The sequence below is a fragment of the Podarcis pityusensis genome (genome assembly GCF_964106645.2).
Source record: "Podarcis pityusensis genome assembly, chromosome: Z".
NCBI classification, from domain to species: domain Eukaryota; kingdom Metazoa; phylum Chordata; class Lepidosauria; order Squamata; family Lacertidae; genus Podarcis; species Podarcis pityusensis.
In genome coordinates this window covers 16589532-16611128 of record NC_138044.1, presented here as the reverse complement: position 1 = coordinate 16611128, position 21597 = coordinate 16589532, and the positions used below count along the sequence as shown (strand labels likewise).

Sequence of the window (21597 nt, the reverse complement as noted above, 5' to 3'; positions counted from 1 at the left end):
AAGTAACAAGCCCAAACTCTGCAAATGTAAAAATGAATACATTTATTTAGTTATTAAATTTGTTAATTGCTTTTTTGCCACAGCATCTAAAAAAAATTAAAACACATACATTAAAACTGGGGGGAGGTGTGGAGAACAACATTAGTACATCACACCCATATTTTTAAAAGCCATAATTAAAAGCAAAAGGCCTGGTTGAAAAGGAATGTTGTTGCCTGGCACAACAAAGGTCATCTAGTATAACCCCCTGCAATGCAGGAATCTCAACTACAGCATCCAACCATCCAACCTCTGCTTAAAAACCTTCAATGAGGGAGAGTCCATACACTCCTAAGGGAGTTCGTTCCACCGTCAAACAGCTCTTAATATCAGAAAGTTCTTCCTTAAATTAGGTGGAATCTCCTTTCTTGTAACTTGAATCCATTGGTTGGAATCCTACCCTCTAGAGCATGAGAAAAGAAGCTTGCTCCATCCTCCATGTGATAGCCCTTCACATATTTGAAGATGGCTATGATTTCTCCTCTCAGTCTCTTCTTTTCCAGGCTAAAAATACCCAGCTCCCTCAACCGTTCCTTATAAGGCTTGATTTCCAACCCTTAATCATCTTGGTTGCCCTTCTATGCACAAGTTCCAACTTGTCACCTGTTTGACAGCTGGCACAGTTATGCGGAAAGTGTCTCAGGGGTCAAACTGGACCCTTGGGTGGGCCAGGATAGGCTCGCAGAGGCTGGAGGTTCCACCCGCCTCTGCTCAAGAGCTTCCATGAGAATGCACAAGACATGGGACTCACATTTCCCTCGCCGCTTATTGATCGGAGAAGCTTGGTGAGGTACTGAAATACATTCAGCTGAATAGCTGTGCTGCCCATCCTTCTGATCGCGCTAGGAGACTCTTCGGGGCTCAACATGTGGCGCAGCAAAGCCCAGGCCAAGAGAACTGGGGCATGATGTGTGACATCCCCAAGAGTTAACAGCAAGCAGTCCACCTCCTACTCGGAACAAGAGAATCAAGCTCTTACTCGGGGAATTTGGACATAGAAGCATTCATTTTTAAAATTACATTTATATCCCATCTTTCCTCCAAGGAGCACAAGGTGGTGTACATAGATATCCTTCTCCCCATTTTATCCTCCTGTGAGATGGGTTAGGCTGAGAGAAAGTGACTGGCTCAAGATGACCTTCATAGCCAAGTGGAGATCTGGACTCTGGTTTCCCAGGTCCTAGCCCAATACCCTAAATACTACACCCCACTGGCTTTCCTGATTATTCTTTTGTAGGTTTCACCACTGAACAGGCAGGACTTGAAATGGGCTTACTTGGCGGATCTGCCCGCTGCCAGAGAATTTATGCTCCTCTTTCCTGTCATCCAACACGCGCTCATGCAGAGAGTCGATTTCCATGCCTTCCACTAGAATGAGAGCACTGAAGTACCTGGAAGATAAGGAGTAAGGTGGCAAGAAAAAAATATAGGTGAGGGACGGGGTGGGTCAAGGAAGTTAGAACTGGAATAAGAAATATTCAGGAGATCATGTGCAATTATTTCTTTATTTTTTTCAACCATATTTTTTCTTTGAGAGATGTGATGTAAAAAAGAAAAAAATCAGAGCAGCTTTGATGGCTGGTGAGCAAAAACAGACAGCAAAGTCATTAACTGCAAAATGAAGGAATGTCTCTCTTCCAGTTTCTGTAATGCTCACGAGCAAACTAGATGTGGCACTGTAATGCCAAGAGCGAAGTGGGCCCTTTTGCCCACAATGGTTTAAAAAAAGACATGTAAAAACACAGAGTATTATATGCTTTGGCTGCAGAATCTCCCTACATATTCTCAACACATCCACCTAGATGTGGCAAAACAGATGCATGGATGTTTTTCACATACATCTGTGTACTACCCCACCACCCTAATAAACCTTTGGACATAAAACAATGTCGTGGGAGAAGCAGGCTGTGAAGACATTAAGAAAAAGGGAGAGAGGAGTGCAAGGGAGGCAGCCCAGACAACATCAGGGTCTGCTCCAGTTGGCCTGCCCCCACCCAAATAAAACCTTTACATATTATATCATTTGTCTTAGTGCTTTAAAACTGTAAACTGCTTGGGTACCCTGGCAGAAAGGCATTATATAAATGCAATGAATAAATAAGAATAGAAGGTCATGCTGAATCAGGCCATTAGCCCCATCTAGTTCAGGATCCTGTTCTCACAGGAGCCAACCTGTAGGGAAGCCACAAGCAGGATCTGAGCACAAGGGCACTCTTCCCTCCTGTGGCTTCCAGCAACTGATATTCAGAAGCATTGCTGCCTCCAACTGCAAGCATAGCCATCGTGACTAGTAGCCATTGATACCCCCCTCCTCTACGAATTTGTCCAATTCCCTTTTTAAAGCCAGGTTGGTGGCCATTACTGCCTCCTGCGGAAGCAAGTTCCATAGTTAAACAACCTGTTGTGTGAGGAAGGATTTTCTTTTGCCTGCCCTAAATCTTCCAACAATTTGGAACATGCTTGGGACTGCAACAGCCTTTTTGAGAGGCCCCCCTACTCACCCGATGCGCTCGACGAGATGATCCATGCTCTCATCCACCAGGTGCCTGTTGGTCTGCCGGGAGCCAAACCCCTGATCTTTGAACATTTTGGTGAAAGTCAACAGCTCTTCTGCTGCCATCTCGAAGTAGGCATAGTAGAGGAAAATGACTTCCAGCAGCATTGACTGCTCCCGGAGGCACTGCATGAACCAGCGAGACACCTGCCGCTCGGTCTGAATAAGCAGGATCCGAATTACAATTACATGCAAACACAACATGGGGGTTAGGGCGGGGAGAGAGAGAAAAGATAGCTTTTAAGCAACTCAATCCCATGTGGATTTTGGTCAGGCTGGCTGGGGCTAATTTATTCATTTATTTCTGAAAATGTATATACCGCTTGGTTCTAAAAGCAGAAACAACCCTTTAAAATGAATTACACAATGAATAAAATAATGAAATTACCAGCAAAAAAAGTTATAAACCACTATTTTAAAACATTCAAATAATGAAAGTCAGAAATACAAAAAGCTGGAAGGAACAAAATACCATTAGGCTCCCGTGGGTCTCCCATGTGGGTGCTTCGGATTGGTACAGCTCCTCAAACTGCTTCCGGTAATTAGGAACCAGCTCCTTATCCAGTTTTTCCACACAATGAGAATACTGGGCCTTTTATAAAGCAAAATAATTTGATTAAGAGCATCACCAGGGACAGATTTATTTTAATATTTCTATTGTGCAGAGAACCAGGAAATAAAAGCCCAATACCCACCATGTAAGGGTGTCTCTCATCCTGGAAATATGTGAGAAGCTGGAGGACACAGCGCAGGATACAGATCCGCTCTTCATAGTAATAGTCAGCAAGCTGTGGAAATGTATATCACCACCCGTTAACACTAGTAGCTGCATTTTGATTTTAGATGACCTCCCCTACATCCTTCTATTAATTTTCTACTAAATACAGTGGTACCTCTGGTTACAGACACCTCAGGTTATAGACACTTCAGGTTACAAACTCCACTAACCCGGAAGTTAACTTAACCTCAGGTTAAGAACTTTACCTCAGGATGAGAACAGAAATCGCACGGTGGCAGCGGGAAGCCCCATTAGCTAAAGTGGTACCTCAGGTTAAGAACGGTTTCAGGTTAAGAACGGACCTCTGGAATAAATTAAGTTTGTAACCAGAGGTACCACTGTAGTCAATTCTTTCCCTTAACCCCTAGACTTTATGGTGTTCTGGGTTATAAAACAGGGCTAAGGAACCTGTGGCTTTCCAGATGCTATTGGACTCCAGTTCCCATCATCCCTGACTGTATGGCCAACCTGCTTGGGTCTGATGGGAGGAGTTGTCACTAAAATATTCCCCAACCTCTCTATTAAAGGTCCCAGAATGTCATCAATTTCTTCAACTCACTCTACTTAAAGGGACCTTCCACCAAAAATCTCAAGGTCTTTCTTCTCATCTTGTCCCTTAAGACTGTGGCATTTTAAAATCCACACACACACACACACACCCAGCATGTTTATCCATTAAAACATTTACTTAGTGGTGGTGGGGAGATATATATTTTTAGAAGACTCCCTTATTTTAACACCTGTTCTGAAGGGAAATGGCTTTATGACTGCTCCAAGGACAATTACAGTAGTACCTCTGGATGCGAATGGGATCCGTTGCGGAGCCCCATTCGCATCCAGAAGCGAACGCAACCCACATCTGCACAGGTCACGATTCGCTGCTTCTGCGCATGCGGCGAAACCCGGAAGTAACATGCTCCGTTACTTCCGGGTCGCTGCAACACACAATCCGAAAATACTTATCCTGAAGTTACTTCAACCCGAGGTATGACTGTAATATGCTACACATCTGGATGATAAGGTGGGAGGGAGGCAGCCTTGCAACTGTCACAAGTGCCAGCAAATCCACGTCCATTGTGGTCATCACCACCACAGCTCCTCAAGTTGCAAGGACCATCAGCAGATTCCACATCTATCTGCAGAAAAGCAGTGTGTAGAAATGACCATCCAAAATAAGATTGCAGCATCAAGTTACTGACCTTCAGTATCAAAGCCTGACTCTGCCTTTCGTCTTCTAGAACAGCCTATGCAGAAACATAATAAAAGTAACATAAAGTAACTGATAACCATTAACAGCATCATAAAATAGCTTGTGGCATGAAACAAAATCTCATGTACACTGGAAGCACTGCAAGGGAATTTGGTTAACATTCCCCACCCCACCATCCTCCGGATTTCAAGCTTCAAACTTGGCTCACTTAAAAATGTTTATTAGTGCATTTAAAAATCTTACCAAGAACTAGCTTACTGTTAAATTCAATGGGACCTATTTTTAGAACACAAAAGAATATAATAAGAGCCCTGCTGGATCAGGCCTTTGGCCCAACAGCATCCTATTCTCACAGTGGCCAACCAGATGCCCCAATGGGAAGCTCACAAGCAGGACCCAAGTGCAAGAGCACTCTTCCCATCTGCAGTTTTCAGCAACTGGTATTCAGAAGCATTAGTGCCTCTGACCATGGAAGCAAGGGCATAGTCATTAAAGCCATCAATGGCTACTTGCCACTTCTCCTTCATTGCTATGTCTAATCCTTTATTAAAGCTGGTGGCTAAAGCTGGTGGCCATCACTGTTGCCTGAAGGCAGTGTGCACAGCAGACCAGGGCCCTCCAAGGGTTTTGGACTATAACTCCCATCAGCCCCAGACAGCACAGCCATATGATGCAGAGGCTGATGGGAGCTGTAATTCAAAATGTCTGGAGGGCCCTCAAGTTAGGAAAGGACTGCAGACTTAATGAAATTCACTTTAAGGAGATTGCTAGAATGGCTAATGTAGCCAAGAAGTTAGGCCTTACCCAACTTTGCAGCATCACACAGAGAAAGGGATTAGCAGATTCCCAGCTACACAGACCCATCTGTAGTAACATATGTCAACATAAACACTGAAGATAGATCCCCACACAGCTGAAAATTACCAACCTTTAATGAGTCTCTGGTCCCCCTATAATCTTCTTGAAGAAAACACTGTAACAGCTGCACGCTTTGCTCTTCATCCAAACCCTGGAGTAACACACACATTCAGCCAGCTTCCGTTAAGGGGTGGGCGCATTCAATACCCCTCCTTTGGACAATATTTTTTTAAGGAGAGTACAGCAAATTAAATTTGTCCCCGTTAGCTCTCAAGGCTTCTATGAAGTATCGTGCTTCCAAATTATGCTGAGTCAAATCTCAAACCCCACCAGAAACTACTGCCATTCAAATAGGGAATTAGATGGTGATAACTCTCTTTCTTGCATTCCTCCCACCACTTCTGTCCAGAGGAAAGCTTATCAGGAAATAACAAAGGAAGTAACAGAGCTGCCTGTTACACCTACTCACCAAGAACTTGCTGGTTCTCAGACCCAACTCCTTCAGCGGAGCAGCAACATTTTTGTCAGCTTTCACTTTCTCGGCCGAACTTGCACTGCAGATTTTATTATTATTATTATTATTAAAAAGTTAACTTGTGGTAATGAAAAGTCACAAAAGCTTTTTGTTCATAAAGCAAAACAAGCATGAAATTTAGACATCTTTATAATAGCTGTATTGTGAAAACTATTTCCTCCCCTCTGAAGGACTTACAAGGACTAAGCTCCATCAACTAGGCACTGGAAATGTTACCCAACTAGCTCAAGCCCTTGAAACAAGGTATAGAAACTTCATCTGACTCATTTGAAATTAAGAACATAAGAGAAGTTCTACCAGTTCTAGCCAAGCACACATTTAGTCCGGCATGCCACTTCCAATTGTAGCCAATCAGAAACCCTAATTTCTATGGGTTTTTGGTGGTCACAGCTGAGCTATTCCATGCTGTTGCCTCCCCAGCACCTGAAGTTCTGTGCTAGACTGCCTCTGAACTTGGAAGTTCCATATAGCTGCCATGGGTGACATTTAATCTATCACATCACCAATCCTTCACAAGTATTTTTGTAAAATAATCAGCACATTATCTTCCAGCACCACATCTTTCCACACACTGAATGAAATAAAAGCCATAAGGATTCTCAAAAAGCCTCCAGAGTATGTGGTAAAGAACCTGGCTCTATTTCATCATTTTGACGCTCCTATTTGGTTTAGCTATTTTCTATTCCCGCTGAAAATTTTCAATTAAAGATTTATTTTTGAAGAGTCTGGTTCTGCCATCAGCACTGCAGGGGGTTGGATTAGATGACCCTTGTGGTTCCTTCCAACTTTACATTTCTATGATCTGTTCCAATAACAGATCTTTGACAATATAGCACCTACATAGCCAATTAGTAGGTTTTACTCATTTTTAATAGCTTGTAAATGTCTCAGATATGCTTTTATTTCAGTTTTTCATTTCAGTGGACCTACTGAGCTGGATGCAAGCCTTGATAAATAATAATGACTAAATTACTGTACCTGGGGGGCTTGTAGTATGAAAGCCCTTCGAGCAGCCTCCGCCAGTGTTTATTCAACTCTTCCTCAATCTGAGCCTAGAAAAGACCAAAATAATAGCAAATACATCATTCTCCATGCTTGGAACTTAAAAAGGAACATGCTCATTTCCACTATCATGTACAAAGCCTGACAAGATCAACAAAGGAATATCATAATCACCTCTGGTTTAGATTCCAGCATAAGCAGAAAAGAATCTTTCCTGATTATCAGCCATGGTGGGTGGGGCTGATGGGAGTTGCAGTCCACAATATCTGGAGGGCACCATGGTGGCACCCCCCCCCCCACAACCTAGAATTCAAATTACTGTATGCATAACAGAATCATCCCTGACCATAGGGCTATATTGATGAAATGGATAGGGTTGTAGTCCAGAATTTCTGCAGGGAATCCCTGATTTACAGTTTGGATTCTTCTATTTAAAAAAAGATAAAATTATAATAAAAAGAAAAGAAACTTGTTTTTGTTTTGCCTTGAGGTGGAAGAAGACAGAATCTGCGCATGTTCAGCTCGCAATCAGGGACTCCTTCCTTAGGGGTTGGGGAATAAGGGAAGCAGGCTGCTCTACTAAACAGCCTCAGCCCAGTACACCTGAAGGAGCATCTCTACCCCCATTATTCAGCCCAAACATTGAGGTCCAGCTCTGAGGGCCTTCTGGCGGTTCCCTCACCACAAGATGTGAGGTTACAGGGAACCAGGCAGAGGGCCTTCTCGGTAGTGGCGCCTGCCCTGAGGAACGCCCTCCTATCAGATGTCAAGGAAATAAACAACTATCTGACTTTTAGAAGACACCTGAAGGAAGCCCTGTTTAGGGAAGTTTTTAATGTTTCATATTTTATTGTGCTTATAATTCTGTTGGGAGCCGCCCAGAGTGGCTGGGGAAACCCAGCCAGATGGGCGGGGTATAAATATTATTATTATTATTATTATTATTATTATTATTATTATTATTATTATTATCATTCCAGGTGAGATAGCCTGTCTACACCAGAAACCATTCTACACAAACGTGCAGCATAAGGAAGAACAAATATTACATGGGAAGTGAACGATATGGAAAAATCCTCTCTGTATACACGTTTCAGGGATGGAGGCTACACAATGATGATGGCAGACATCCCAGAAAAGCATCCCCAACAAAAAAGAGGTGGCAAACCCATCCTCTACTTACTGGTTCTCTCAGAGCTGATCTGCCCAACAGAATGGTCCACAGTTCTCTGCTGCTTCTAGAAAAAGAATGTATTTTGAAAGAGAAAAAACTGTATCTGTTTTGCTTCTTTTCGGTCTTTTTTATTGTAATGTATCTATTTACTTCTATATACAATATTTATACACTGCCATATCATAAACATATATTACAGCTGTTTACATCATTAAAGCATGAAACCAACACTAACATCATAAAAAGTAAAAAACAAGTTAAAAGAAAAAGAATTTTTTTAAAAAATCAATAGACCATTGTAGGATCTGCATAGGTTTAGTGGAGTAGAAAAGTTTAAAAGTTGGCACAGAAGGTGTCTGCTAAATCTCTATTGGCAGGGTATTCCACAGGACTGGGCTGATGATACTAAATAAGACTTGATTTCTTACTCTTGTCAAACAAGCGTCACCAAATGACAAAGGACACTGCTGAAGATGACTTCAGTGATCAATCTGGAGTATAAGGGTTCAGGAGATTCCTACAATATCCTAGACCTAAGATGTTCAGGGTTTTGTAAATCAATACAAGAACCTTGAACCTGGTTCAGTAGCAGATGGGCAGCCAGTACAGCTTTTGGAACACTAGTGTCACATGGACTTAACCATAAATTTTCATCAGTAATCTGGCTGCAGCATTCTGCAGCAACTTGAGCTTCCAAACCAGACCAAAGGCAGCCCCACATACAACACCCTACAGCAGGCATGTCCAAAGTCCGTTTTGGAGGCCTAATCCGGCCCACTGGTCAGTTTAATCCGGCCCCTGTGGCAATTTATTTCCTGGGGTAAAATCCTAAAAAAAAAACTTCAACCCTAAAAAATGGTCAACAATTTTTGTCAGCCCTTTGGTAGGCCCTCACAGTCCTTCACTTAATCAAATCTGGCCCTCTTTGAAAAAAGTTTGGACACCACTGCCCTACAGTAATTCAGCCTCAAAGTTACCAATGCATGAACTATCGTGGCCAAGCTATCCCTGTCCAGGAATGGTTGTGGCTGGCAAACCGGATGAAGCTGATAAAAGGCACTTCTAGCCACAAAGGATACTTGGGCTTCAAGTGGCAAAGATGCAACCAGGAGTACCCCCAAACTATGCACTTGCTCCTTCAGAGGGAGTACAGACCTATCCAGAGCAGGTACCTTGCCAACTTCCCAAACTTGGGAACCAGCCACCCAAAGAGCCTAAGTCTTCCCAGGATTCAAACACAGTTTAACTGGCCCTCATCCAGTCCACCACTGCATCCAGACACAGGTTCAAAGCTTTCACAGTCTTTCCTGATTCAGATGTTAAGGAGAGGTAGAGCTGCGTGTCATCCCTGCCTACCACACGGCAGTATGTGGAACCCCATAGCACAAGTGCCAGGGGCCAAGGAGCACTAACCCAGTGCTACTTTCTGGTCACCACCTTGAAGTTACAAACAGAACCACTCTAATACAGTGACGCCACAATGCCCATCTCACTAAATCAGTTCAGGAAGATACCATGGTCAATGGTATCAAAAGTTGCTGAGAGATCAAGATGCAACAGGATCACACACTCTCTGTCCCTCTCACAATAAAGGTCATCCATCAGGGCAACCAAGGCTGATTCCATTTCAAAACCAGCTGTGAATCTATGTTAGAAACTCAGATAAGCAAGCTATTTGCCAAATGGCCCCTTAAACCTAGGTTAAAAGTGCAACAACGACATGTTTAGTCACCATTTTCCCCTAAAGACAGTGAAGCAAAAAATGAATTGTGTATATTGTAATATATTTTACAATTCAGTCACACATTTTACCAATTACAGTAATCCTTTTTCTTAGAATCCATTTTCTTAGAAACACAATTCACATGAGTGACACCATAAGTCATTTGAATAATTAAAATTTATAAATATCAGTATATATGTGTGTGTATTACATAAAATATTGTGTTAGATTTGTATGCAACACTGCTTTAAATGACAATAATATAGTATGTATTACTTGTGCTAAATCCATAACCAATTATAAGGCGGCACTATTATCACTACAGTAGTGTGTAACACTAATTTGCTAAGAGTACTGTCCAATTTGTTATGAGTACTGTGACAAGGAGAAAAAAACTGAAGTTTGTTACAAAAGGTGAATGAATAAATAGAACATACATGTGTTATTTTGTTTATACAATAAAAATATTGATACCATACTTTAGTTTTCAAAATACTCTGAAGTTTTTATTTTTTAAATTTGGCCTTCTATTGAGCATTGGAGCTCCAGGGAGGGAAATCATGATATAAATATGCAACAACAAGCAGCAAATAAATGGAGTTTCACAACTCTCAGTAAAACACATACAGGTGAAACTCGAAAAATTAGAATATCGTGGAAAAGTTCATTTATTTCAGTAATTCAACTTAAAAGGTGAAACTAATATATGAGATAGACTCATGACATGCAAAGCTAGATATGTCAAGCCTTTATTTGTTATAACTGTGATGGTTATGGTGTACAACTGATGAAAACCCCAAATTAACAATCTCAGAAAATTAGAATATTAAATGCAATCAGCAAAAGGATTGCAAATAGATCAATATTAGACCTCTGAGAAGTAGAAGCATACATATGTACTCAGTTTGGGCCCCTTTTGCATCAATTACTGCCTCAATGTGGCGTGGCATGGATGCTATCAGCCTGTGGCACTGCTAAGGTAGACCAGGATGCTTCAATAGCAGCCTTCAGCTCTTCTGCATTCTGCAGGTTTTGGTACTTTTGGCAGTGTGGGCAGGTGCCAAGTCCTGCTGGAAAATGAAGTCAGCATCCCCATAAAGCTTGTCTGCGGAAGGAAGCATGAAGTGCTAAAACATCTCCTGGTAGACGGATGCGTTGACCCTGGACTTAATGAAGCACAGTGGACCAACACCAGCTGATGACATGGCTCCCCAAATCAACACAGACTGTGGAAACTTCACACTGGACTTCAAGCATCTGGCATTGTGTGCCTCCCCATTCTTCCTCCAGACTCTGGGTCCTTGGTTTCCAAATGAGATGCAAAAGTTGCTCTCATCAGAAAAAAGGACTTGGGACCACTGAGCAACAGACGAGTTCTTTTTTTCTTTAGCCCAGATAAGACGCTTCTGACGTTGTTTCTTGTTCAGGAGCGGCTTGGCAAGAGGAATACATTTGAAGCCCATCTCCAGGATCCATCTGTGTGTGGTGGCTCTTGATGCACTAACTCCAGCCTCAGTCCACTCCTTGTGAAAGTCCCCAAACACGTTTGAATGGTCTTTTCCTGACAATCCTCTCCAGGCTGCAGTCATCTCTGCTGCTTGTGCACCTTTTTCTTCCACACTTTTCCCTTCCGCATAACTTTCCACTAATGTGCTTCGATACAGCACTTTGGGAACATTCAACTTCTTCTGCAATTACCTTCTTCTGCAATTACCAACTGGATTACCTGCTCTATCCACTGGGAAATCCCCCAGAGAAGTCAAGAATCCATCAAATTCCATCAGTCTCTGGGGGGACCATCTCCTAACTGGCTGTCCAGTTTTTGCTTCATACTCTTGCATATACAGTGGTACTTCAGGTTAAGTACTTAATTCATTCCGGAGGTCCGTTCTTAACCTGAAACTGTTCTTAACCTGAAGCACTACTTTAGCTAATGGGGCCTCCTGCTGCTGCTGCGCCGCTGGAGCACGATTTCTGTTCTCATCCTGAAGCAAAGTTCTTAGCCCGAGGTACTATTTCTGGGTTAGCAGAGTCTGTAACCTGAAGCGTATGTAACCTGAGGTACCACTGTATATATATGTGTGTGTGTGTGCGCATGCGCACTCTTAACCTAGGCTTAAGGGGCCATTTGGTGAATAGCTTATATATCCGAGTTTCTAACACTGCCCTAAATACAGTTACTTCTACACACACAGCACACTTATGTACATTGCCAATATGAACTTCCCATTCCTGTGCACCTGAAGAAAATGTAACCCAGAGTGACCAAGAAACAGCTTCCTAAGATCCTATTTAAATCAGCCTTTAACTCAGTAAAAGACTGAGACATAGCTCAGTGCTTACAGTTTCTGTCTGGTGCACAGAAAGGCAAAGGGTTAATCCCTAGCAGCCTCTCCAGGTAGGGCTGGGAATGTCCCCTGTCTGAAACTCTGGAGAGTGGCTGCCAGTCCGTGTAGGCAATACTGAGTTAGAAGGGCCAATGGTCTGACTTGGTATACGGCAGTTTCCCCTGCCCCCTGTTTAACTGTGCACTTTATTCAAGACCATGAGGACTAGAACCTTCTTTTACATTTAGGAGAATGCATATAGCTCAGCGGCAGAGCATCTTATTCAATCCCCAGCTGCATCTCCAGGTAAGGTTGGGGAAAAGACCCTGTCCAAAAACCTGGAGAGTGGCTGGTGCCAGCCAGTGTGGGCAACACTGAGCTAGATGGACCAAAGGTGCAACTCAGTAAAAGGAAGAGTGTGTCTTCAAAGGAAGGGCCATAGCCCAGTGACTGAAGCATCTGCTTGGCATGCATAAGTTTCCCAGGTTCAGTCCCAAACAGCATCTCCATGTACCTCTTTCAACATCCCCTGACAGGAACCCCAAAGAGCCACTACTTCCGGTCGGTGTGGGCAGCACCAAGCTAGACGGGCCAATGGGCTAACTCATAAGAATGCAGCTTCCTATTCATTTATTTAATTTCACAAGATTTATACACTGCTTGGTTCTTTAAAAGAAAAAAAACCTCAAAGCAGTTTACAAAAAGATAAAACAAGAAAATCAAGAAAAATCAACAACCCTGCTTTGAAACAAACAAAAGTTAGAAGACTTAAACAGATTAAAATTACCTCAACTTTCTAAGCATGAATCCAACTAACTTCTAATTGCGGGTATGACCCCATTAAAACGACTAAAACCAACCACATGCATTCATTCAAAGGGGCCGACTTTGGAGTAGGGCTAAGCTCTGGCCCAACAATCTCCCTTCTCGGGCTGATTTAGCCACAATTTAAAATAAAATCATTTTATTTCATTTTGAAACTGCACGATCTTTTTCTCCCCTCGCCCTCACCCAATCAGTCAGTCGCTCCTCGCAACGCGCGCCTTCCCTTACCTCGCGCACAGCCCCTCAGTCGCCATCTTGCCTCTTCCCCTGGCCCACCCCCTTTCCCTCCCAAAATCAGCCAATCCATGAGCTAGAAAGGGAGAAAGAAGAAGGTGGAGCGAACGGCTAGAGCGCCTCTTTCCCGCTGTCCGCGAGTCACGTGACACAAGGCCCTTCTCTCTCTCTTGCCTCTTCTTGCCCCAGTGGTGGGGGGAGGAAGCGTGAGGGGCGCAGGGTGAGGGAAGCGACGTGACGTGTTGTGCGTAGCACGTCGACATGATGGCGGCGCCCAGTAGGGTGGGTTTATTACCGAAGAGGGATCAGCTGGGTGAGGCAATGGAAGGTTTGTGGAGGCCTGTTGAGGTTGCTTTCATTAAAAAAATATATTTTAAAATTTATGGTGGGTGCGGGAGAAAGAGCAGCTGGGTATAAATATTTTTAATGCATTTCTTTATTTGGCTTATTAATATTATTTATATATTTAGATTTGATAAATTAAATGTGTTTGCCAGAGCCAAGGTAGCCCATTGTAGGGTGCTGAATGCAGAAAAGTAACCGAACGCGCAGTGAGGCAACCTGACGCTACCCTGGAGTTCATGGTCGTTGTGTTATTTGCTATTTGCTTATTACTGTTCTATATTAATATTATTCATTTCATTTCCGCTTTATATTTTTAAGGGGGGAATCTCAAAGTGACTTACAATACATGAAGACAGCAATCTAGAATAAAACATTACTGAAGGAAGTCAGATATAAAGTATACATTGAAAGAGACATAACTAGCAGGAAACCAAGCTATTATCTTAAAGATTTCAAAATAAAACATTACAAAGGAGGTCAAGTACAGAATCCATCAGATGCGTTACTTACATGCTATGCAAAGGTCTCCAAGCACCTAATGGCATCTTTAGAAACATAAATACAAACACCTTTCATGTATCGTTAAAAGTAGAACAAAGTAGCCTTCCTCCCTCTCAGTAAATGGCAATGGGAAGCATTGGCAGCACACCAGTAATTAACAATGGTTCTCATGGACTCATTTAAGTGTGCAAAAGTCATTCTGCCCTCACAGTAACCTTGTGAGATTAGGCTCAGTTGTTTTCTCTGCTGCTATACAGAATGTTGATGCAAATTTTAAAATGGGATAATATTATTAAGCAACTTTGTGGGGAGAGGGGATAGAGAGGTGTATTCTTATTGTTGCTGCTGTTTGTTTTTTTACTGCATATTGAGGAGGCATAGAAAATAAAGGTGACATTTGGGTGTGAAAGTAGAAATGTGAAAATGGGTCAAGGCAGGTATTACCACTGATTTTTTAATCTCATTCTAAACCACCATCTCAAGGCAATAAGGTAACTAAAAACAGCAAAGAACAAAACTAAACTTCTAACAAGTGGACACTCACAGTAAAGACCCATTTATCCAGCTGGGAAAGCCTGCCAGAACAAAAATGCCTGCAATTGTTTCTGAAAAGTGCAAATAGTGGGTGCCTTTTGTATCTCACTGTGGCCGCTGCTTCATTACGGTTGTAGGAGGGGTAGATATGGGTAGGTCTGTGACTGATTTAAATGGATTGCATAAGACTGTTTTTGAGTGAATTATTGGGAGTGAACACTACTTAATTCTATGGTAGAGAGCAGGGTTTGAGGACTGGTGGGCTAGATCCTCATTCCACCCCACGGATGGGCGACTTTTCAGGTTGGTGGAACTGCCTACCTGTCAACCTTTTGGTGCCACTGTGACATCAGGTGACACAACTTCAAAGGAAAGAACTAGGCATGTGCTCCTGATTCTTCCCTTTCTTACTCTGCAGTCCTGCTTGTTCTTGAAACAGGCCTTCAAAGGAAGATCCAATGGGGATTGTCTGTGCTAAACAGTGGATCATTTAGCACCAAGTCCCGCTTGCCAAGGAGTGAGCAGGAGTGCAATTGTTCCTTTGTAGTTACATGTGAGACATTTGTTGTGGGGCAAATGGCCATGGCTTGGGGTGGGGAAGCTTTAAAGGTTAAATTAGAGCTTGTTTGCAGAAAGTTCTGCATGCCTAGTGTAGGGTGGTTGTGTGCTTAGATTTCCCCTCTAAGCCTGTTTCAGGTGCTCAGGATGTGTAACTCTCTAACTTTATCTCATTTTATTGTTAGAATTGCCCTGTGAGGTAGATTAAGCTGTGATTGACCTGTCCAAGTACATGTACCCTGCTTCATGACCTTATGACTGAGCAGGGATTTGAGGCTGGTCCTCCAACACCCAAGCTCAACAGCTTTCTCCATTATATCACACTGACCGAATGTGATAGGTAAGAAACATAGTATTGGAAAATGCAACTGATGGATCTAGGGTTGCTAAATGCATGTGCTTAAGCCAGGGTGGTCCAACATGCCGATCAGGGACCACATGTGATGCCTTTTTTGGTGGCCCACAACAACATTTGTTTAGGGAAGCTTATAATGTTTGACGCATTACTGTATTTTAATATTTTGTTGGAAGCCACCCAGAGTGGCTGGGGAAGCCCAGCCAGATGGGCAGGGTATAAATAATAAAAAATTAATAATAATAATAATAGTAATAATAATTAGACGCCCCACCCCACAGCCCTTGCACTGCCATACCTGGTGCCTCCTTACCCAGCTTTGGGAAGGAGGCATGGGGGCTCTGACAGGGTCCTTGAAGCCTCCTGCCTCCTTCCCCAAAGCCTAGTTTGCACTTTCCCATCATTGGGAAGGAGATGGGAGGGCTTCAGGACCCTGCCAGAGTCTTACATCTCCTTCCCAATCCCTGTGCCTCACCTAGCCTGCTTTGGGAAGGCAACATGAGGGCTAGAGGGTTGTCAGATGTTTGCCTCACTCACTTCCTGCCCCTGTGTGCAACAGGTTCTGTGTCAAAGTACTCTTGCAGCCTACTTGGCATGAAAAGTTGGACCACTCTAGCTTAAGTGTTTGATGGTTTGTGGGTGTGGGTGTAGCCAACACTCCTTGCATGTGTTATGTGGGAAACACAATCATAGCATTTGCTGCAGGGAGTATGGAGCAACCATGCAAAACCAGCTTGGGCAGAAGATTGGACATGACTTGACCTTAATTCCAGTAGGTGTACTCTTAAACAGAACTTAATTGGATGCAACACATATTATTTCTGATGTGGATGTGCCATGGATTCATGTAAGTATATCAATTTATTGTTTATGCTTTAAATAGCTATACCATCAGAATATAGGTTGTTTGCACATAAATGAAATGAAGTAAGATAAGTGGTCCCCCCCCCCAAATCAGGGAGATGGATTTCAGTAGAAACAGAAGGAATGATTTACTCCATCCTCACAGTGAGGCAGAATTCTCTCTATCTTAAACAACCAAACCACAGTGGGTTGTATCCAGTGGTATTCCTACTCAGAGCTCAGAGTAGACCCATTGTATAGTGTTCAGATCAAGGGAAGTCCTAGGGCCTCTCTATTCTGCCATAGTCATAGAATCATAGAATCATAGAGTTGGAAGAGACCACAAGGGCCATCGAGTCCAACCCCCTGCCAAGCAGGAAACACCATCAGAGCACTCCTGACATATGGTTGTCAAGCCTCTGCTTAAAGACCTCCAAAGAAGGAGACTCCACCACACTCCTTGGCAGCAAACTCCACTGTCGAACAGCTCTTACTGTCAGGAAGTTCTTCCTAATGTTTAGGTGGAATCTTCTTTCTTGTAGTTTGGATCCATTGCTCCGTGTCCGCTTCTCTGGAGCAGCAGATGTCCTCTATGTGACATCCTTTTATATATTTGAACATGGCTATCATATCACCCCTTAACCTCCTCTTCTCCAGGCTAAACATGCCCAGCTCCCTTAGCCGTTCCTCATAAGGCATCGTTTCCAGGCCTTTGACCATTTTGGTTGCCCTCCTCTGGACACGTTCCAGTTTGTCAGTGTCCTTCTTGAACTGTGGTGCCCAGAACTGGACACAGTACTCCAGGTGAGGTCTGACCAGAGCAGAATACAGTGGCACTATTACTTCCCTTGATCTAGATGCTATACTCCTATTGATGCAGCCCAGAATTGCATTGGCTTTTTTAGCTGCCGCGTCACACTGTTGGCTCATGTCAAGTTTGTGGTCAACCAAGATTCCTAGATCCTTTTCACATGTACTGCTCTCAAGCCAGGTGTCCCCCATCTTGTATTTGTGCCTCTCATTTTTTTTGCCCAAGTGCAATACTTTACATTTCTCCCTGTTAAAATTCATCTTGTTTGTTTTTGCCCAGTTCTCTAATCTGTCAAGGTCGTTTTGAAGTGTGATCCTGTCAAACACCACTGTGGCCAGCTCTGGGCACCCTAGTTTAAGAATGATATTGACAAACTGGAGCATGTGCAGAGGAAGGCAACCAAGATGATCAAGGGTCTGTAAACCAAGCTGTCCTGAATCCCCAGCATACATGGCAGCAAGTCCCACAGTCTTATACAGTATATCAAGTCCAAAGTCTAGCAGTCAGGGAAAACAGTCCATTGGAAGTCCTGGAGCATCTAAGCCAAGGTCCAGCGACATGGGCAGCTAAGCAGATGCAGCCCCTCACCTGTTTCCCTTTTATTTCTTGAATCCTGATTGCGGCATCTAGGCTTGACAAGCCATATGATCCTCACCTGTTCTGAGCGTATTTCAGCTGAGGAATCACACATTCCCCCCCCCCCCGGGTTGTGGGGCTAATGAGCTTCACCTGGGCTGTGGAGCCTTGCCTGCCTCAGCCTCCCAGAGCATACCTCCCACTGCTCACTATGCTCCAGAGCCTGCCTTGTTCATGGAGACAGAGGCCTCTCTGATTCTGTTGAGGGATCCTGCTCTTCGGTCCCTGCACCTTGACCCCCACCCCCTTGCCATCCCGTCATCCTGTGCAACTCCAATCTCTCCTTTCCCATCCCCAGCTTGCCTTGGTGGGTCCCAGTCACAGCTTGCCAGGATCCTGTTCCTCCTCCCTGTTGTCCTCCCAGTTCATGACACAAGCTTTAAGAGAAACAGTTGAGGGAGTTGGGTATATTTAGGTTGCTTAGGAGAAGACTGAGAGGTGATTTGGTAGCCATATTCAGTTATCCAAAGGGCTGTTATATGGAAGACAGAGCAAACTTCTTTTCTGCTGCTCCAAAGGGTAGGGCCTCAACCAGATGGATACAAATTATAAGAACTGAACATTAGGAAGAACTTTCTGTTGATAGGAGCTGTTCAATAGTGGAACAAACTCCCTCAGAAGGTGGTGGGCTCTCCTTCATTGGAGGTTTTTAAACAGAAATTGGATGGCTCTCTGTCAAGGGTTCTTGCACCGTGATTCCTGCATTGCAGGGGGTTGGACTAGATGACCCTTGGGGTCCCTTCCAACTCTATGATTCTATGACTAACTTACGTCCATTAATTTCAATGAGGCAAATCTGAGTATTTATTTTATTTTATTTCTATACCTGAAGGTCTCAGGGGGTATCATTAGATGAGAAAGGGGTATCATTAGATGCAACCAAGTATTCTATATCAAAGGTATAGCCAACCTGGTGCCTTCCAGGTGTTGTTGGACTATAACTCCCATTCACCTCTCTCTGTTGGCCATGCTAGCTGTGGTTGGGGTCCCTTCCAACTCTACAGTGATTCTATGATGGGTGTTCAACATCCGGAGGGCACCATGTTGGCATCTGTACACTGCATGCAACAGGGAGAGGCAAGAGTGATTTAAACAGAGTATACCAGAAGTCATGTAAACAAAGGAGTGTGCCTGAACCATATTTTATTTATCTGCACTGTCTTTCCTCTTATAGTTCATAACAGCTAAGAAAAACGTAATCACATAGAATGAAACCAACAGTAAAATTACCATAATAACAGCAATAAACAATTTAGAATTTACGCTTTCAGAAGGAAAAGGATTCCCTATCAATTCTAGCAAGGCAAGCAATGAGCTCCAGCCACAAAAGCCCTTCCGGTATAGGAAGGTCTTAACTGTGATGGAAAACTAGCAAGGAGGGGCAGAAATTATCCTCCCTTTGCATGGAGTTCCAGAGCGTGTCAATGTTTTTATTAAACAAGAGAAGCTTTCCTTCAGTACAAGGGAAGAAGCAGATGGTGTATATAATACGCTCTTTTTTTAATGGGATGGTTTTTGCTTTCACTTCTAGGAAGGGCACTAAGATACAAGAGAGCTTTTGACAGTGAGGGAAACAGACAGACAGACACACACACAGAGAGACCGCATTTGAAAATATTGGACCAGAACAAACAGCTGCCAGGGTTCTCTGAGCACAGGGAGCGCAACAGTCTGGCTGTCACCATGCTAAGCAAGCAACCCATCCTTGTGGAATCCCTCATCATGTTCACCATCGTGCTTTGTGTGCACAGCACAGTCTGGGATCGCTTTTCCTGGTGCGCCATTGCGCTTGCAATCCAAGCTTTCTATATCCAGTTTAAATGGGACAACCTCCTCCGCCTGGGCAGTGCTGTCTTCCAGTTTCGGGCAGGAGCAAACAGTGGCCTCTTCCCAGCTTGCATGGCTGTCCCATTGCTGGGCATTGTGATGAAAGAGAGATGCCAAGCAGCTGGTATTGTGTACTTTGAGCGTTTTGGCATCATCGTAGCCTCCACTGGCATGATCATCGCCCTGTTCCTCTCTGTGATAGCACTCGGTGTTACCAAACCTGTGCCGACAAATACCTGCATCCTCTCTGGCATTGCTGGCAGCCTGATCATCTACACCATGAAGCACTCGTTGACGGTCTCTGAAGTGATTGAGGTCCTGGAGGTCCTGCTTATCTTTGTCTACCTCAGTATGATACTGCTATACTTGCTGCCTCGATGCTTCACTCCTGGTGAGGCTCTGCTCGTCCTGACAGGAATAAGCTTCGTCCTCAATCAGCTCATCAAACGTTCTCTGAACGTAACCGAAAGCAGAGGGGACCCGATTGACTTCTTCCTCCTGGTGGTGGTGGTCGGGGTGGTTCTCCTTGGGATATTCTTCACCGCCCTCTTTTTCTTCATGGATTCTGGGACCTGGATCTCCTCCATGTTCTTTCATATGATGACGGCGGTGCTGGGTCTGGGGGTTGTCATGCCGTGGCTCTACCGCTTGATCCGGCAGAACCCCCTCTTTTGGCTCTCCCAGTTCCTCTCTCAAACACAGACCAGAGTTTATCTCCTTGCCTACTGGATCCTCCTGGCTGCTTTGGCATGCACAGTGGTTCTCTATCAAAACGCCAAGAGGTCATCTGGTTCTAAGAAACACCAAGCATCAACCATAACCAGGAAATATTTCCATTTCATTGTGGTGGCAACGTATGTCCCAGGACTCATCTACGACCGCCAGCTCCTCTACGTAGCTGCTGTGGTGTGCTTGGCAGTTTTCATTCTTCTAGAGTACATCAGATACTTCACCATCAAACCCTTGGGGCACACCCTCAGGAACTTGCTATCTCTCTTTTTGGATGAACGGGACAGTGGGCCTTTGATCTTGACTCACATCTATCTTCTGCTGGGGATGTCCCTTCCTGTTTGGCTGTTCCCCAGACCTTGTGCCTCAAAGGCAACTTTGCCTGGGACTGGAGCCCTGGCCCCTTACTCTGGGGTGCTTGCTGTGGGCATTGGGGACTCAGTAGCTTCTATTTTTGGGAGCACAGTGGGGGAGATCAAATGGCCGGGGACCAAGAAGACCTTTGAGGGCACCATGATGGGCATATTTTCCCAGATCATTGCTGTTGCCATCATTCTGATCTTTGACAGTGGTGTGGATCTAAATGCCAGCTACTCCTGGATTCTGGCATCTATTAGCTTGGTTTCCCTTTTGGAAGCCTACACTACCCAAGTGGACAATTTACTTCTGCCTCTCTACCTCCAAATACTACTGATGACTTAGGGGACCTTGGTTGGGAATCTTGGCATGACCGGTGCAGGGATGGAGGCTAGAGGTAGGGCAATGGCTTGAATCACTGTAGTGAACTCACAGTATCAGGCTATAAAGTTCAAAAAGAGGGATAACAGTGTTCAGATAATTGCTCTTGGATCAAATGAATATTTAAAAATGGACATGCAAAAGCATCTTTGTCAGCTTGTCATTTTTAATTGTGCTTTCAAAATTAGTTGAGCAACTTTAGTTCTGTTGTATTGCAGTGTTGTAAAGATAAATCAAGGAAAGGCAACGTGTCTAAGCATATTGGACTCTTTACGTGGCTTAATGGTCCTGGTGATTAAAGGTCTTTTCTATGGCTGTCAGTGTGCGGCTCAGAAGCAACCGTGTCAGGAGGCAATTCATAATGGACATCTTGAACAGTAGATTTTGTGTGCTGTTAAGTCTGCAGTTCTACACATGCAGTTTTACCTGGGAGTATGTCCCACTCAATTCAGTGAGAGTTT

The 21597-nt window shown here is 43.8% G+C and overlaps 2 protein-coding genes across 10 annotated transcripts in view; one reads left to right on the top strand and one right to left on the bottom strand.

The window, feature by feature from the left end:
* Nucleotides 1-13299, bottom strand: part of NUP188 (nucleoporin 188) — a 47426-nt gene extending 34127 nt beyond the window's left edge. For 2 of the 3 annotated variants that reach the window (XM_080989709.1, XM_080989711.1), the window contains exons 1-11: nt 13254-13299; nt 8160-8214; nt 6953-7026; nt 5909-5993; nt 5510-5590; nt 4571-4615; nt 3289-3381; nt 3066-3185; nt 2541-2752; nt 1316-1430; nt 791-988 (exon numbers count right to left, since the gene is read on the bottom strand). In XM_080989709.1, the coding sequence (XP_080845835.1) occupies nt 791-988; nt 1316-1430; nt 2541-2752; nt 3066-3185; nt 3289-3381; nt 4571-4615; nt 5510-5590; nt 5909-5993; nt 6953-7026; nt 8160-8214; nt 13254-13279 (1104 nt within the window). In that variant the 5' untranslated portion in view covers nt 13280-13299. Of the gene's footprint in view, nt 1-790; nt 989-1315; nt 1431-2540; nt 2753-3065; nt 3186-3288; nt 3382-4570; nt 4616-5509; nt 5591-5908; nt 5994-6952; nt 7027-8159; nt 8215-12987; nt 13020-13253 lie in introns of those variants that run through there. The other variant, XM_080989710.1, reaches the window with a different exon arrangement.
* Nucleotides 13300-13522: 223 nt separating this feature from the next.
* Nucleotides 13523-21397, top strand: DOLK (dolichol kinase). Of its 7 annotated transcripts, none has more exons than XM_080989848.1 (3): nt 15401-15537; nt 16258-16399; nt 19374-21397. In XM_080989848.1, exon 3 carries the CDS (start codon nt 19526-19528, stop codon nt 21098-21100), a length of 1575 nt encoding a protein of 524 aa, XP_080845974.1. In that variant the 5' UTR covers nt 15401-15537; nt 16258-16399; nt 19374-19525; the 3' UTR covers nt 21101-21397. The 7 variants fall into 7 exon arrangements, with proteins under 7 accessions (XP_080845976.1, XP_080845970.1, XP_080845973.1 ...); XM_080989849.1 differs by having other exon boundaries at nt 15403-15537; nt 16326-16399; XM_080989845.1 differs by lacking the exon at nt 16258-16399 and adding an exon at nt 17486-17620 and having other exon boundaries at nt 15427-15537.
* The last annotated feature ends 200 nt before the right edge of the window (nt 21398-21597 follow it).